A 19529-nucleotide genomic window follows, 5' to 3' on the forward strand; every position below is an offset into this window, starting at 1 on the left:
TTATTTTAATAAATTAGTTTTCCTAGTCTTGAGTAGATTTTAAAAATAATTGAATTAAAAATATAATTGGTAAAAATAGTTGGAATCCCCTCCTCTATCATCTATATTAATTTGTCTATAAATCTTCAAAATTTATACGGTATGTTTTAATTAAAGTTTTATTTTAGAGTAATTCTGCGTACTCTACTCACAAATTCATGATATCCTCAGTCTTATGCAATTGCTGATGAATAGATAATATGTCAGAATTGTTTTGTAGTCTGTTCGAAGTTCAGGGCAAAATGTAAAAAAAAATACTTAATGTTACCGTCAAAATAAAATATGACACTCATATGACAGGCAGAATCTTATTGTTTGTCTACAATACTATTGGTCTTGTTGAATAATTTACAAAATAAACAAATCTGTTTCGTATTAACTACATTTATTATACTTATTATCATGAATACATTCAAAAAATATTATACAATTATTAGTTGATGTGAATATTTGAAGGTAAATATTGTTTTTTTAGTTTGAGATCACATAACAAGTTCTTATGATTTTTATTTAATAATAGAATGAGTTAATCTGATGCTCTTGTAACCAGTAAAAAAAATTATTACAATAAGTTAAATATAATTTAGCCAAAACTTCATTTCACTTTCAAGTGCAATAATTAGAAACAATAAATTGTTTAAAACTTTAAAGAAAGTTAATAATTATACAATAACACTTTTATTTCATTTACAGATATTCAAGAGATAAATAGCAAAATGAAGGAAGATGAATTAAAATATACTCTCCGCTTATTAGACAATTTAACAGTAGAACTATTTGAGGTAAGTATATTTTTTTCATAAAGATTGAAATATGTGCTTTATTTAATCAAACATTAATTGTTTTAGGAAGTGTTACAATTTCTGTATAATGTTGAAGAATCCAAGCCAGTTAAAGAGCTCTCTAATGAACTGCTAGACTTTTTAAAACACAATATTTTGTATAATCCAGTTACAACATCAGTGGTTCTTAAATATCTAGAAATCTATGTACATAAAACAGATTTAAATAAAATCCAAACACTTTATCTGGATGCTCTAAAAAGCCAATTGTCAAATAATTGCCTTGATAAATTTATAACAACATTGTCATTGGCAAGATGGGATGACAATTTACAATCTCAATTTGTCAATGATATCTTCAAACATTTCTCTGATGATATATTCAGACAACATAGAAAACAAATTCTTCTTAGTTTAATTCCACATAACAAACCAGAGTTAATAAATGTTGCTTATGATTTAATGCACAGAAATGAATTGCAAAAACATTTTAAATTGAGGGCTGAATATATGATAGAACTGTGTTACCAATACAAAACACATTGGCTTTTAAAAGCAGCTGAAATATATAAACAACAATTGCATGATATGAAAAGTGTGACATTTGAAATTAATAACTTTACAAAGCAAATACTAATAATGGTGCTTATTGATCTCACTAACTGTCCAGAGACATACGATCTGGCCTCGCTTGTGAATCAATTATCAAATATATTTTCAATACTTGATACATATACTACAACAGATGTTAATCTACAATTCTATATGACTGAAGTGAAAAGAGAATTGATAGTAATAAAATTTTGTCTGGAAAACCATTGCAAAATCTTAACAACATCAATATTTTACCAAGTTTTAAATCAAAGTGCTCTAACAGTTTTATCTCAGGTCTGCACACTTTCTAAAGTAGACCGATATAAGGTATCTCGTTTGCTAAATACTAATAATGAATATATATCAGAACTACTATTGTTAAGTAATAAAAATCATGAAAAATGTGATAAAAACAATGAAAACTGGGATATTTCGACATATAATAGTTATTGTGCAATTGCAAAGACTATAGATACAATTTTAAATTCATCTGATGCTATTGATAGTGCTGAAGGTATGAGCACATCTATGGATGACGTTAAACGTCTAGTGTTATCTGTTCAACCTTTGCAATACTGTATTGAAATTATTGAAACTATATTTGCATGTTTATTTTTGAGATATGAATATTTCTCATGCTACGAACATAATCAAGAATATCCATGTGGTACACATTCAGAATGTTCTTATTTTTATTCTAAAAAGCAAGTAAAAAGTTCTAATAATGTTAACTCAACAAGTACCGGTTTTATATGCAATGCATATACAACACAAATAGTTTTGAATACGCTCAAAATATGTATAGAGTCATTGTGGGAAAGGGCAGAGATAAACAACACTAGAGATGAGGATCCCGGTACCTTGGCCCGTTTGACAACACTGGCTAATGTAGTGAACCATTCAATATGGAAAATGCAATTGGTCTCAACAATCTCTCCTGAAACAAATCCTCTGCACCTAAAGCTATGTTTGGATTATGTTGAAGTGGATGAAAGTAGTGAAGATGAAGACCGTGAGTGTGATATAAAAACTTTTAGAAGGAAGCCCAAAATGCGTAGACGACATACAAATCCAAAACCCGAAGTGGAACATGTCATGCTCACTTCCACATTGTCTGCAACTGACGATGGTAATTGTATAAAATAATACTGCTTACTTTATTACTAGTATTCATAATGTTTACCAGTTAATTACTTACATAACTATATATGAGGCTGTTGTGATGTAGTGGCACAAGTGTGCTACTGTAAACATGAAGATTGTAGAGTAGTGTAGGTTGATTTCGGAGGAATGAATTATTTAATATTTTCATTTCCTATCTCTGGTAACGAGGCAAAGCGCGACATTAAGTTCTGCCACCAACATGTATCAACATCCAACGGGAATGGAAGTGTCTTAATGAGAATACAGTGTCTCAACTCTAAGTTCCCAGGTTCCCTCTGCATACCATGTTATGTGCAGGATACTGAACAAATAATAAAACTAGCTTTTGGAATCAATTTTTTTTAATAACATATATCAATACGATAATACATCAGTAGAAGTAGTACAATAAATAATTAAAGAGAAGACCATGTGGCGCAGTGGGATAGCGTTTATTTGTGTGCCAGATGGTGATAGGTTCGATTTCCAGAAAATAGGTTCTCTTTGTCTATTTTACTATTAGTACTTATATGCGGGATAGAGCGTGAAGCTGAAAAAAATGTTACTAAACAAACTTTCGGGAGATTTCCGATGTTTTTTTTTAAGTTTTAGAATTTCTTGTTTTAATGTCGCATAAAAATTTGCATCTAATTTTATTAGTTCACTTATTAAGACGTAATATAAATAAATAAAAACAAAATGTCTACTAATTTGAGAAAAATATAACAAAACAAAAACGATTTTTTTCTATTATTTTACATGAAACTCTTAAATAAAATAAAACAGAGAAAATCAAAGATCTTATCATTTTTCTATTATTTTCAGTTTGCACTTTGAAGAAGAACGCAATAGATTTCATTTCAATAATGCTGGCTAAACCGAATTGTCTTGTTGCGTTGGCATTGTACCAAAACGACTTTGCTAAGGCAAATCAGATTTTAGAGGTATATATTTCTTTTTAATTTCACAAAACAAGTGTTTTTGTAAACAAATTACCAATAATGTTAACAGAAGTTTTGCTATGATATCCATTGATTGGTATAATTCTTTAAGGAAATTCTAAAAAACTCGATGTTTGTTTACTTTATTTATGTGTATCGTTCAACGTATTTATTATCGTTAAATCGTTTTATTTTTTTTGATGTTTTATGAACCCTTGAGAGTTCTAAATAAAAGTTTATTAGTAGTTTATTTATAGATAGATAGAAGTACGATTCTACTCAGGGACATCAAACTAGTGATATTTTATCTATATATAGTATATCTAGTTATATTTTGGACAAAATTATTATTATTATTTTATAATGAGAAAAAAAACAAACTTTAGTAACTAAAATTAAGACATTTAACTACTTTATATAGTCCTTATCAAGTGCTCAAATTTTTCATAACAATATTTTTCCTTTGTACTGGGCTCATAATGTATCAGTGTGTCTTTATTAAACAACACTCCAGGTGGATTTAATTCTAGAAATTTCTTTGCTTCCTCTATAGTTTTCTCTGGTTTGAAAATTTTGCAACACAAAAAACAACAGCACCAACCTGTAACGACATATTGAAATAAGCTTTGTATAGATATTACTTCTACTATGATTATATTCATATTTAAGAGCTCGAGATTCTCTGCGAGATGTTTTCAAAGATGCAGGTTTTATTACAGTTGCTTCCCAATTTATATACTATAGTATTCTCTTTGTCCGACAAAATATACATTGCCATAGAAAAAATAGCGACAGTCATACGATAGGAACGAGAAATAAAGATAAGATTGTTACACCTAGTTTTCGCCTCCAAAAAGTTAATAAATCTTTTATGGGCTGAGTATACGTGTATATAATAAAATTCCGCAGTGTATTCTTAGTTTGCCACTACCAAAATTTAAAATATCTGTAAAAAAAATTCTAACTAGTAAAGCTTATTACACTGTTCAAGAATATTTAGAGGATAAACATGTATGGAATTAATGTCTATTGAATGTCAGGCAGGATAGCTGCCAGCTAATGTAATAGTAAAATATACCATTGACTTTGAAAAGAGCAACTGTTGAGTTTCTTGCCGGCTCTTCTCAGCAGAACTGCCTTCCGAACCGGTGGTAGCTTTTTGTTGACATGTACATTCAACGATTCAAAAGTGCTTTTATAGTTTATTCGAATAAAGAATATTTTGAATTTGAATTTGAATTGAATATTTTTTGAGTTTATTATACATATATACGTGTATTACGCTTACTTATTAGGTATAATAAAAATAAAAATATACCTATATAATATAACTTGTTAATAAGAAATATTTTTATGAAAAAATATTTTAATTAAGTTTCTGTGATAAATAATTACAAAAACAAAATACGGTTCGTGAATGCATAATGTAGGCTAATTGTGTGGCAGATTTGAACAGAGCTGTATATTAACTGCATTAGTAAGAATTTTCAGAGATTACGGTCTTATAAAATCAGTGAAAGGTTTCAGTCTTATATAATGGATACATAATCTACGTATTTACGTAGTATGTATTTACATACGCAATTATATTTAAGAATATAAATGATGTAAAACAACTAAAATGAAAACTGTGCTAGCTATATTTTAAAATGAAAAAAAAAAATATGTATACACCCTGTTCGGGTGACGAATCCCAATTCCCAACCATAGTCAACTATGGCTTCAGTTGCTGGACTTTCCTTCAAGTATTTTTTATGCCTCCCTCGATTTTCATTTTTGATATTGGAAAACATTTTATTTGGTAGACTAGAAAACTAAACAAAAGCCAGTAAACTAAACAAAAAAGCCAATCTTATCTATCTGTCTATGTTTCATTGATAATAAAATTATGAAACAGATAAAAAACTAAAAAAGAAAACGAAGAAGCTAAATCAGTTACAATGACAACTAACCTTTAGTACACCACAAAGGGATTGCTACCAATATGTAAATAATAAGTAATAGTTTTATAATTTTCTTGTCCTTAAATATGTCAATTGAATTAGAACATTTGTTTATCGTTTCATCAGTACTTTTATTGGAAAAAGAAATTTGATCGTATTTATGTGTTGTCGCCTTATCTGTAAATATTAACGAATGGTATTTAGGTCGACGTGGCGCAGCGGCACAAGGGTGTGACTGTAACGCGACGGTTGTGGGTTCGATCCCCACTCGAGGAAGTGAAATATTTATTTACGTTTATATTTCCATGGCAAAGCGCGGCGTTGAGTTCTGCCACTGAACACGCAATGCCTGCAGAATTCGGCAGAAAGTGCCGAACGGAGTGTTGTCTTAACACTAGGTTCCCTCTGGCTACCCTGCTGTGTGCGGGATACAGAGTGAAGGTGATTTAATTTTTATCAAAGTATATGTACAGTACGGTCAACGAATTGTGGCCGCCCTAAATTTAGCTGTCCAGATTTTATTTTGTGATTTTTGTAATTTCTGAATATTTCATTACCGAGTGAACCATGCAAAAAAGTTCAGAAAACCTAACTTCAGCATAACCACATGTTAACTATACTGTAAATACAGATTATTTTACTATAATCTTACGTAGGTACTAAAAATATTATTTTATATGCAACTATAATATGCCTACAGTGTTTAGTTTGTCAATGTATATCGCTTCGAATATTATAAAACTTGACGTCATTGCAAAATATACATAAAGTCATTATGGGAACGAGATAAACAAGATTGACAAGACATAAGGATCCAAGCTGAAAAAAATATAAAAAACACTCACGTCATAACTTACCGCTTTTTTCTATTTTATTATAATGGAGTTTACTATACGAATTGTATTTGGTGCTATTGTTTGTAACGTTTTCTTGTTTCTTCGTGAAATATTTAAAATTCTTTAAAATATATTTATCATAAAGATTTTTTTTAAGGAGTTACAAGACATACCTTAACACTATGAGGATACACAGTGAAGGCGAAAATAAAAATTGATGTAAACTGGAGAATACACAAGCAATACGATTATTATCATTGCAAATATTATTATAATTGCTGTAAAACATTTAAAAAACAATAATTAGCAATTTCCTTGATTTTGAAATACTGTATATTTATCAACACAAAGTCATTAACCTACAAGACATAATAAGTTGTCATATTTAATGATGTTTCGATAACAAAATGTTGTTGTGCATACATAAACAACGCGACCCTGATTCATAGTCATATGCAAACATTTATCTACTATAACATTATTATGTAAACAGTTGCTAATTGAAAATATTTGATATTGCGAGGGCAATCTATAACTCGTTAGTTATGTTTTATCAGGCCTAATGTAAATATTAAATATTTCGTGTACTATATATATATATATATAACAAAAGCACATACAAAAAATATTTGAATTAAAAATTCTAATAAAAATCAACTTCACGCTATATCACACACATAGCAGGGCAGGCAGAGGAAAACATATTGTTAAGACTCACTATTCTCTACTTTCATTTAAGAAAAATGTAAATACTTAAAAAATAGAACATTTTTCAGTCTCAAAATAATTAAGTACTTTACAAAAATTACCATGTGATGGCGCGTTTTGTTAGCAAATTGAACAGTGCTTGATTTCACTCGTTCTGGACGTCCATTTATATTTATAGTGTTCATAATATAAAACATATTAAGTAATATGAAATATCTTAAAAGAATCTTTGTAAGATATCTTGACATAATATGTCAAATTCTAAATAGATAGTCACTGGATATGTATTAAAAAAAATGGTTGAAGTAATTAACGTCAAGTTCTTTAATTGTCGCTTATTTAAAAACGTTTCGTGCTGCGTTTCCGGACACGTTCCTTTAATTTAAAAGCGTAAAAGTTTTTAAAATCTAAATACTAATCGGCCATCTAGAAGAAAATAATTTTAGAACAGTGTGTTGGGTAGTAGCATAAACATTAATCTTTATCTAACCAAAACATGTATATAACCTTTTTTTTTCGAACATGAGGTTAATGCTGTTATATTGGCTTTTACAGCGACACCGGCACCGGTTGGGTAGGGACGAGGGTACTCTGTCCCAGAAGATATATAACTACCTACATTAATTTCTAATTATAAAAATTTCTCCGACTATAAGTTCTAAGACAACAAATATCACGTACAATACGACACACCGTAACTTTCTCATGACGTAAAATATTTCTTCTTTTTTCAGATGTTTGATTTATCAGATTCAGAAATTGCTACAGAGGTGACATTTACGGAGCAATTGAGACATTTGGTTGCAAAAATAAAAAATATAATTTGCTATCGAGATTGCTCTCGGTATCCTACAAAAGAACTGTCAGCCCTCTCAGTCGTATCTACTGAGGTTATGGGTCTCGTGGAGGGCTTTTTGGCATCAAATAGAGCGCCTAATTCATTCGACATTATCGAACTAGGCGCCCGACACCCGCATCTTCAATTATATAGTCATCAAAATGCGCCATTCATAAATGCTGTCGATATTCTGATAAGCAGTGGCCTTAATAGAGAAATAACTTATGGATTGATAAATGTAGTTGAACGAAAACTCGCAGAAGTTCGCTGCAGTACTGATGTAACCGCTGTAAAGAAAACAAACTATATAAGATTTATTGAAGATATTGCTAGTGTGACTTTCGAAATATTTGGCAACACTGAAAAGTCATTTGATTTTGTTGATAATATCTGTGAATTAATCACAGATTGTCGCGTCCCTATAAAACATAAAGAATTCTGTAAATTAAATCAACTTTCAAAAGAACTTAGGCAGTGTTGTTTGGACTTAGCTGAAGTCGTGACATTAAATCAATCAACCCATTTAGATGAAAATGTGCTACAGAAATACCATCAAGTTTATATGAACGTTGTTGCTGCTTCTGACAAAGACTTGTGTAATATTGCAGAAGTTTCACGACAAGGTTCTAAAAAATCCAGAGTACACTATTTGAGAAAATGTTACATGTACACAAAATCTGTCTCCCAATTAGAACAGGAGGATAAGGGTAATGAAGTTATTAACGAAATTCCCTACTTCCATGTGTTAGATAAACCCCTTCACGATATATTTGGATCTATGTTAAATAATAAAGAGTTACCTATTACTCATTTAGAACCTATATGCAAAAAATTAAACATAAACTTAATCCCCAAACTGATTCTGAATTTTTGTCCGTCAATTACTTTAGTTGGTGTATTGAGAGAGGCAAGTGAGGAAAATTTTAATAACCTTTTACAAGCTGTATATGATTTTAAAAATGTAGAAGAAAAGTTGTTTCTTGATCCAACTGCTGATATGGCGCCGTTACCGCGCACTCCTGACCCACAATGTCTCACTTACATAGTTTTGCATAATTGGGTTCTGGCACACGTTATAAGAAAAATCCATCCAGTTTTGATAGAAACCACTACACAACAGAATATGGATGCGAGAACTAAATATCTTAACAAATATATGGATTTAGATAGATTTGACTTTACAAAAGTCTTATTCGGAGGAAATAAGTGCTTAGCTTCGCTTCATACAGTAATAGATTTAGACAAACTATTTCTTTACATGCCTCAATTATTGGAATCCGGAAAGATATTACAGTGTTTAAAAATAATGGATGCGTTATCTGAACGTCAACTCATGTGCAGTGCAAATTTGATGAATTTGCGAGATTTGATTTTATTCAAAATAGCTACAAATCCAAAAATTCCGCAAAATTGGAAATATTGCCAATATTTAAAGTGTCCAGAATTGAAGTTAGATCTTATCCTGAACAATTTGTCTTGTTGGCCTGCAGAAGGTGCTCTTGAAGCCATAAATTATTTACGTTTTATCTTAGACCACTCAGTAATGGAAGAAGGTTTATTCGAAAAATGTACTGATTGGATTGTAAAAATTCCAATTTATGAACAGGTATCATAAATATTTAAAACCAAAATGTGTTCAGACTATAGACGTACTTACCCAAAAATTAAACTTTTACATATATTTTACAGATATGTTCTATCATGGGATTTAATCACTGGTATATTATTTATGAAAAATCTCTGGAGAGTCCTGAAAATATTATCGAAGTCCTTATGGATAGTCAGCAGGTGAGGAACATGTAAAATTCTTGGTATAGTACATAACTTTATTTTTTTGCAGCAATTTAAGTTACATTTTTAATAATGACATTTTGTTGCAGTTCAAATTATGCTTAGAATGGGCAGATGTTCATGATGTATCAGATCATATGAAATGCTTAATCGTCATAAACCTCTTGCGTCAGTTATTTGAATACACGAACCAGGCAACTCCATCTATAGTACGTGAGCTATTGGATAGACTACCAAAATCTCAGGCAATGGAACTAGTCGTGGATGAAATATCAAAAATTCGAAATATTGATATTTTAAAAGTCTGCATTGAATTTATATCTACAAACACGACAGCTTGGCGGACGTTTGAAAACATTAAAATTGGCTTTTTAATAATGCTGGAAATAGAACCGAACGCAAGAAGTTTATTTTGGGATTTAATAGAGAAGCCTTTGATTATGATCGAACAGATTTTGATGAATGGCAGATTGGAAATGCTAGCGCAAATTATAATGACAATTTCACCTGAACTGAAGAACGATCCTAGTGGGGACAATCTGTACTATAATATAAAATCTATAGATACGCTTTTGATTTCACGTAATGCAGTCGATGGGTTATTACGGTATTATGCCGAGAAAGCCTTAGATATGAAGAACCCAACACATGCCTGTCGAACTCCACCGAAGCCTTGGGACGACTCACTGTTGCAATCTATAGATTCTATAAATATAGAAGCTGCGTCCAAACCGTTTGTGATGCCTGAAAATGTGCCATTGAAAGATCAATGGGTTGAAGATTACACAACTGATAGGTGTATGCTATGTAAAATATCAATATTCTCAATGATTATTCGGCGACATCACTGTAGGAGATGCGGTAGGCTTGTGTGTCATGTCTGCTCAAGAAGTAGAATGCAGGTAGCATTCTTTTAGTATTGCTTAAACTATAAATATCTTATAATTAATATTAATTACTATTTACTACCGTTTGTTTTTCTTTGAAGTACAAGTAGTACTTTAAACTAGGACTTAAAATGTTATTCATTTTTTACTTTACCATGACTCGATTTAGTTATTATTCATTATTTAATATTATTATTCATTATTTAAGGTGCCAACATACCCCAGCGGCGTTAAGTTTCGCGTTTGCGACGACTGTTATACCCAAACAATGAATAAGAAATCAACTTCAGATCAAGATAATATGATGCAAAGTAGTAACTCAGATTCTGCTGGCAGTGGAACAGTGTGCCTTGACTGGTGTCTCTCGACTAATTCGAAGAAAAATGAGGCAGTCAGAGCGGAGTTTAGTTTCGAATTTACGCCCAATGTAACTCTCTGTTTATCTATCATGAAAATGCATTCTATTAACTTGGATTATCCTAGGTGATTTTGTTTTTACTTTCAAATTTTTGAAATTTAATTATGTTCTTATCATTATAATGAAATTACAAACGCGACGTAAAATATTTACATTTTAGAAGGAAAGAAATCAATTAACATGTGTTAGTTAATTTCTTTTAAAACTTGTTTATTAGAACTAAAAAATAATATAAGAACTTTTAAATGATGTTAGTTGTGTTCAAAAGTGAGGGGCCTTTACTTTTTCATATATTTCGAAAATGATAATATTGTTTATCGAAATTCGAAGAGCCTTAACAAAAGAATGTTATATGAAGTTATTCTGCATTTCTTAAAAATCGTCCATGAATTGAAAATATTATCACGAATATTTGATTATTATTTAATAATGAATTGCCTAGATTTCTCCTCGATCGAAGTGACGAAGTTGCACGCGAGCTCGCCAACGGCGGGGACTCCCGTCTGCTGGTGCGTGCGAGACGATCTCTACTTCTTGCGGCTGCTGAACTCTATTCTAGAGCGCCTAATGAGAAGTCGTAAGCTATATATGTTTACTTTTTTATTACTATTTTGTAAATTATTTTAAATGTATTTTTTTATTATGTTTTCCATAGCAGGATACCTAGAGGGAATTTAGTATAAAAACAATACGTTTCCTACTTTGCGCCCAATTTCCCAAACATTGTATGTTGTGTGAGCAGGTGAAATGAAAATAATTTAAACATAATAATGGCTCAAGTGAGTATCGAACCAATAATCATCGTAATAACACTCATATGCTGGCCCTCCGTACCATGAAGGCCTGACAATTGAAAATTTAAAATGATTAATTTTTCCTATTTTATCAACAAGTTAATTATATTGTTTCATATAACAAGAGCGGGCGCCCGCATAGCGGAGACGGGCGCGGCGCATGCGGCGCGCTGCCTGGCGCACGCGGACGCCATGGCCACCCTCGTCAAGCACCAGGTCCACCATCTCGTGCCACACCAGGGAGCTCATCCTAGTATGTTTGTGCTTTATGCTTCTTACGCGTGCTTCATTCTTCTTACGCGTTGTTGAGTCGAAAGTAAAAGTCAATGTTTATTCTGTTCTTCTAAAGTTACGTTAAATGCATTCTAACAGTATGAAGATTTTGTCTGATATTGAAGTGTAAATTAAATTATATTTTTAAAAATATAATTAGACTAGGTTTTTACAAACGAACAATGTGGAACGAAAAAAATAAAAGATACAACTACAAATGTTGCATTTATTTCTTTTATAATCCGCTTCTCGCTGTATCCCGCATACAGCACTGTAGGGAGAGGGAATCTAGTGTTAAGACACTCTGTTGCCCACTTTCCGCCAAATGTTTCGACGCTGGGCTTTTGCCTTTGTGCCAGAGAGAAGAAATGAATCGTATCTTTGTGACCTTGCTCCACGACGGCCTCTGCTTTTCTTTTATAAAATGTTTTGTATTATACAAACAATAAATAGCCAAATTCAAATTGCAGGTCAAATAGTGCGTTCGTTGCTCGAAGCCGAGAAATGGGAATTGGCGTTGGAAATAGCAACTAAATCGGGAATTCCTCGGACAAGCGTACTAGCTGCGTGGGGCAAAGCGTGTTTAAAGGCGGGATGCTTCAAAGAAGCACGAAGAAAATTCGCTTTATGCTTCAAAAATTCACCAAATGTATGTGTAGACGTATCAGATGACTTGGAATATGGTAAAGAGGCATCAGAAACTCATTTTACAAGTAAAAGATTGTATAGCTTACGATCGTCTGATAGAACTTCGTCTGTATCCAGCGTGCAGTCTGATGGTCGACCTAGAAGTAATCCCTTGTTAAATGAGATCATAAGTATGCTAGAAGATATGAATTATCCTGTAAATCAACAGATTTTGGATAAAGCGGAGAATATTAAAGTAAGGTTTATTTTTTGATTTCTATTCATTTTATTTTTTTATTTAATTTAATTTATTTTTATTCATTTATTTTTTTTTGTTTTTTTTTAGCTTCCACATGTAGTAGCGTGGGCAGAGTGAGCCTAGTGATACTCTGCTCCGCTGTACATTAGAGCGAAAAAATGAAAATAAATGTTTAATTTCCTTGAGTGGGAATTGAACCCACAACCTGTCACGTGTTCAGTCTCACAGTTGTGCCCCTACGCCACGACTGGCCTGAAGATATTTTATATGATTACCGAAATAGTAGTATAATATAAATAATAGTGTTTGTGTTATGTTGTTTTGTAATACTTTTTGCTTAACATTATTTGATTTGAATTGTTTCCTTTGAAATAATTCGTTTCTCAAATAAATATATTTTAATTATAATTAATTAGAATTATAAATAAGGTACATAGGCCTAAGTCATTTATAATGTATCCACAGATTACAAACGAAAAGCTCTCATCAATGAATACAAGTAAAAAGAAAATATCGCTAACCGAACCAGCTCTAAACATTATGCATACTTTAGCTAGTGTGAAGAAAATAAAACAAGGCGACTACAGCGACTTCCAAACGACCCCAGTCCAACAAAAAAAATCTTTAGGACTTTTGCGAAGAAATAACAATAGCGAAACAAAAATCGACCACCAAAACAAGAAACTTGATCCTTTTTTCTATCGCGAATGCATTTATTATCTAAGTAATTACGGATCGTACGTTTCTAATATAATGTTTTATATGAAGCACAGTACGTTAAGCGAGGTTTTGAGGTACTGCTATGATAATATCGTGGATAAAGAAACGTTTACTGATGCTGTGTATATGGAGTGCCTGAAGAAAGACAAAGTGAATGAACTGTTGAGGGCGATGAGTGAAATGGACACTACTTTTTCCATGTGGTCGGTAAGTGTTCGTATGGTTTAGCATTTCCAATATTTTAATATAAGTAAATGTATGTGTATGTATGTAAAAAATAATTTATACGGAGATCAAATAAAAAATAATTTAAAAAATCTATCCAATCCAATATTAGTCCATATAAATAGTATAACATAACATTTACAAATAATTCCAGGAATACATAATGCACATATGCCGTACACTAGAATCCAATAAGAAGTTGGAAGCCCTCTACGCTGTGCAGTGCGGCACGTCTCAGAACGCGCGCGCAGCGGCCTCGTGCGCGCTCCTGTATGCGCGCGCGCTGCCCGCCGGGGCGCCCCCCGCGGCTGCGCTGCTGGCGAGGCAGGCGAGGTTAAACGCCGCCATGCATCATTTGACGTTGTGCGTGCCGTGTGCGCCGGGGGTCAATAGTTAGTATATTGTACTGTTATTATAATTGTACTCAGTATTGCATGACATACCATAGCATATTATAGTAAAGCGTAGTACATTACAATGCGAGACCTAACAAAATTGCGTGATTTAATGATTACAAAAATTTACTTTTAAGTTTTATTTACTTTTAAATCATTAAAATAAAAGATTAAAGCAAATCGTGGTGCACCACACACTGCAAGAAACCCACAGCCGTCGCGTTTACAGTCACACGCTTATTCCCCTGAATCTCCACGGCGTCATTATTTATTAATTAATAAATAGCCAATAAATATATTGAATCGTCTAATATTGTTAACAAATCTGTTTTTCAGAAGTAAATGACCCCAGATCGATACAATTTAATTTGGATAAATCTACAATAGACAATCTTATGACAACAATTACTAGACAAATGGAATTAGCTAAATATTTAGCAGCTTGTGAAACAAATGGGAGATTAACGGACAAACTAGTCCATGATATAATTCCACTTCAAAGTAGGAGAGAAGAGAGTGACTTAAGGCCTTTGACCCTCTTTGGATCGAATACAGATAAAATAAGGATAGTCGCCATTGTCTTAGCGACAGGAGAAACTATAGAAGGCGGCTTTGATTTAGCTTTTAAGTATGTATTATTATCTTTAACTACCCACTGCATCCCGCATAAAGCGTAATAGGGAACCTATTCTTAAGACATTCCATTTCCCAAGCACCGACTGATTTTTGATTCATTCGTTCTATTCCGAACCTCAACTCTGCGCTTTGTTTTTACCAGAGCGTAGCGCTTACAATCAAGCGTTGGGTTGTGTTTGTTTTACCGCATATTTTAGTTTGACAAGTAGCTAGCTACCAAGCGCGCCTTCGCCTGCTTAAACTTATTATTGTATTATAGCCAAATTATACAACATCTGTACAAAAATTGTAGCCTATGTGTTATTCTGATATATAAAGTATATCAATGAAAAGTTTCATCTACATCGGATTTGTATTGAACATTTGTTTTAGGATAATTAGAGAACACAAGCTAGATTCTATGAATATATACACCCACGTAGCTAAGTATTTGGTAAATGTGGACCGCTTTATGGAGGTCAAGATCTTGGCCAAGTGCATACGGAGTTCAAAAGAGACGGCTGCCAAGTAAGTTGTGACATGTTTTGACTATAATAATATGTAATACGAGGCCGTCGGCACTATATCCAGTGTGAAACTTAAAAATATTATTTTTTATTATTAGTTGAATATATATTGACGTATATAAATTTTCTTTAAGAATCATTTGTTTATTAGCGAAAGCCATACCAAAAACAGTAAGTTATAAGCCCTCCACTGTCACATTGACTCTATTTTATATATTTTTTTAAATATAGCTTTTAATATGATAAAATACCTTTTTTTATAAGATTATCATTTTTAAAATTGTCTCTCTTTATAAACACGAATTATAAAATATTTGATATAATTGTATATATTTTAAATATTATATAAGATAGAGATAAGATTTTATTTCAAATATTTGTTATTTATTAAAATTTTGTGACATTTCCATTATATTTACTTTCTTGAAATGCGATTCGTTCATGTTGTCATAAATTTTGACTTATGTAAGCTTAAAATACATAATATTTAAAATACAAGAATCCAATGACTAAAGAAATTAAACAAAGTCTTGCTATGTAAACTTAGTACCAAATCCACCGCTAGATGGCGTTGTACAATTCGAAGGTTATCCTGAATCGCGCTGGCAAGAAGTTCTCACGAAGAGTGACAACCAAAAATTTTCGGAGTTTCGATAAGACTTTACTTCATAGGATCATTTCTATAGTAAGCTCTTCACGAGATCCTCACATCATGTGAGATCGTGCCAGCCGCGATGAGGAGACGTGGCGCGGTGCCCTGAGCGTGAGGCGGGCGCGGCTTCGGCCGACAGCCCTCGATGATCGTTCACCCTGCCACCTCTGGTGGTGGGGCGTGGGGTGCTGTCGCTGTCTGAGCGGCTGTTTTTGAACCCTTTTAAACTAATAAATGATTTAAATTAGTAACTTTCCCTAATTGATAGTTTTAATCAGCTTCAAAGTATATTCCGTGCACTGCGTGGGGTAGACCGGGGGAAGCTAATATTAAGATACTCCGTTCCCCACTTTCCGCCTAATTTTAGAGACGTTTTGAGTCTCAAGTAGCGGAACTTAACGCCTCGCTTAGTCTACACCAGAGCGAAGAAATGAAAATATAAATATATAATTTTCTCAAATGGGGATCGAAGCCTCAACCAGCCGCTTTAACAGTCACACTTGATGCCCCTGTGCCACGACTGGCCTCGATGTTTGTTTAATTAAACTACGTAACCGATTACATCCTCTCCAATGGTCCCTCTTATCACCAATCACGATTTATTTTGGTTTTTATTTTTCTACACATCTGATATTTTAACCTCCGATTGTTGTTATTCAATGAGATCAATCTCAGAATTATGTAGCTTATTCACGATTTTTAGAAGCAAAGCTGAGCGTAGTGTTCAGTCACTTCCTTCTACGCTCTCCGATCATTACTTCATATGAAATTCAATGACAAATTTCATTTGGACAGTTTAATGAGCGACCAGGTGCTAGAGGCGGGCACTGCAGCCGTCGTGGCGCGATGCGAGGCGCGCGGCCAGCTGCACGACGAGCAGGCCGAACTTCTCATTGCTGATATCACTAGCGTCGCCATAAAGGTAAGCTTTTTTTTTTACTAGGAATATAAAGTTTAAAAAATATTTACTTATGTTATAGTGGGATTAAATTGTCTCTGTTCTAGTTAAACTAAGCATACCATAGCTTTCAGTATCATTTTTTTGCAACAATAAAAGCTGTGATGCTGTTACCTAAATATTTATAGATTTCAATTATAACATATTATGCCAGATGTATAGTGTGAGAAAATATGGGGAAGCTCTTTGGAAATATACTTCTTCACAATTGCAGATTCAAAATTCATTATTTAAGATACAAAATTAAATAATTAATGTAGATAAAGTATTTATTACTGTCATATGTATATAATTTTCAGATATCTTGCTATCTAGTCTGTCGTAACGTCAGTAACGCATACATACTCGCCGCGAGGCACGATCGAACCAACGACCTGCGTAAAGTGCTACAGGAAGCCGAACGTATTGGCAATGAACAAGTACGGAACGCCTGCCTTAAACGTCTTACGTCTAAAAATGTATTATTATAACCAAAAATTATAAGTTTTAATTTATATAAATAATTATTTTGGCTCTAATGTGGTGAAAATTATCGCAAAAGATGGTATTTTATAATATTGGACATTGATAGGTGTAACAAAAAGTAACACATTCTATGCTTAAGTTCTACCATTACGTATTTTGTCAATTGAATTTACATTATTATGACCATTTCTAATTTTGATTCTTACATTAAATTTATCTAGTGACCAGAACTGAAGTATTACACTTACATATCTTTAGTGGTACTTAATGTTAGAACTTAACAACAATTCAAACATCTATTTTGGAAGTTACCTTAAACTTGTCATATAATACTCAATAAATTTTTACTAATTTATATAAAATCTCAAATATCAATAATGAAATATCTCATGTATATATAATTAAATCCCTTTTGATATGACCAACAATATTTTTAAAATACAATAAATTATATACAACAAAAACCACCTTTATAAAAGGTGGTACAATTTTTGTGAAATGTTTCATAAAATATTTTTGTTTTCATGTCTCAAAATAAAATGCTCGATAAATTATCTAAATTATTGTTTAGTTTTATTATTAATTGAAATGATTTATTTTAAAGTTACCTATTTTTCAGTGCTTATTTTTCAATATTTTTTTAATAACCTTTAATAATATAGATTTATTTTAAAGATATATTATTTGTAGAGGCAGTCGTGGCGCAGCGGCACAAGGGTGTGACTGTAACGCGACGGTTGTGGGTTCGATCCCCACTCGAGGAAGTGAAATATTTATTAACGTTTATATTTCCATTTCTTGGCTCGTCGAGGCAAAGCGCGGCGTTGAGTTCTGCCACTCAACACACAATGCCTCCGAAATTCGGCAGAAATTGGAGAATGGAGTGTCTTAATACTAGGTTCCCTCTGACTACCCTGCTGTGTGCGGGATATAGCACGAAGCTATATTATTTGTAAAATAAATAAAACTATTTATTAAAGGTGACACATGAATATTGAAGTTCACCAATTACTAATTATTAATTTATTGTGATAACCATGTCAAATTTGTTACAACCGAAATGCAATTATTGAATAAATCTTTTTTAGTCAGATTAGAACATTTTAAAATATCTAATAAATATCTAATATCAAAGACTTCCCGTAAAAGGAGTGTCCATATTTATGCCAATGTAAAATGTTTTGATTAAATAGCAGCTATTGTAAATAGAATATATGTAACCGTAGGTGCAATTTGCTATCATGTGATATTTTTGTAAATATATTAGTGTGGCTTAAAATATATCTCATTTATATTTTGGGCCATTCATAAATTATGTCACATGTTAATTGGGAGGAAGTGAGTTAGTCAACAATAAGGAGTGAAGGGGAGGTTTAGTTCTAAATTTAACAGCATTTAAAAATATTATATACAAAAATAATTCAATAATTTCAACAATTTTCAATAAATTTTAGGTAAAATTGCGAAATATGTGAAGTCCTACAAAATAGAGGACTTACAAATGCAGCTGCAGCCTTACAAGGGGTAAAAAAATTATAAAATTTATGTGATATAATTTATGTTTGCCACAAAACGGAATATTTTGTCCATTATTGTAATATAATGGAAATTGTAATATATTAAAAGTAAATAAATAATATTTTATTTTGTATCTATATGGATGTTATTGTTTATAATGTAATAAATTAAAAAATCAATGAAGAAATCTTAAATGTCATTGAAGAAACTGTGCACTATTTATAATTTATTAGCAATTTTAAAATTTTATATGGTTTGAGTTTGAATTTAATGGTACCAAGGAAAGTTTACAAAATTATTATAACTAATCTTGTTTGAATTTATGATATTTTGTCCTCTGAAAAGCAAGTATATGAATTAATTAATATGTTATACTGGTCTCATAATTATTGTGATAGAATATAAAATGAGAAATAAATAATGTTTTTATTTACACCTTTCCACATATATTATATTTAGAAAGTAAAGTATTAATTGTTGTTTATTTCACTGTTGCCATAAAGAAATAAAAGTTTAGCACAACTAATAAAACTTTTTCCAACATATGATATGTTGGAAGTGAAGTGTCTTAACCAAATGTA

At 31.9% G+C, this 19529-nt stretch overlaps 1 protein-coding gene, 1 long non-coding RNA gene and 1 other non-coding gene across 3 annotated transcripts; 2 read left to right on the forward strand and 1 right to left on the reverse strand.

Annotated features, from left to right (window-relative positions):
- Positions 1-339: 339 nt before the first annotated feature.
- Positions 340-19366, forward strand: Sptz (zinc finger FYVE-type containing 26 spastizin). The gene is made up of 17 exons (XM_085189198.1): positions 340-495; positions 733-821; positions 888-2544; positions 3384-3502; positions 7721-9430; positions 9514-9612; positions 9705-10517; positions 10711-10985; positions 11363-11497; positions 11840-11967; positions 12458-12870; positions 13339-13800; positions 13973-14210; positions 14550-14841; positions 15222-15356; positions 16803-16929; positions 17265-19366. The coding sequence occupies exons 2-17, from the start codon at positions 756-758 to the stop codon at positions 17433-17435; spliced, it is 6840 nt and encodes a 2279-aa protein (XP_085045324.1). The 5' UTR covers positions 340-495; positions 733-755; the 3' UTR covers positions 17436-19366.
- On the reverse strand, positions 3496-7404 carry LOC146536835 (uncharacterized). The gene is made up of 4 exons (XR_014878196.1): positions 7088-7404; positions 6300-6399; positions 5452-5619; positions 3496-4100 (listed from the first exon to the last, which is right to left on the reverse strand). It is a non-coding gene; the product is annotated as an uncharacterized LOC146536835 (long non-coding RNA).
- LOC146536836 (small nucleolar RNA U3) lies at positions 16011-16214 on the forward strand. Its single transcript, XR_014878233.1, has one exon. It is a non-coding gene; the product is annotated as a small nucleolar RNA U3 (small nucleolar RNA).
- Positions 19367-19529: the final 163 nt, after the last annotated feature.

The sequence above is a fragment of the Heliconius melpomene genome, chromosome 8 (genome assembly GCF_056956725.1).
Source record: "Heliconius melpomene rosina isolate 202511_hmr_F chromosome 8, ASM5695672v1, whole genome shotgun sequence".
NCBI lineage: Eukaryota > Metazoa > Arthropoda > Insecta > Lepidoptera > Nymphalidae > Heliconius > Heliconius melpomene.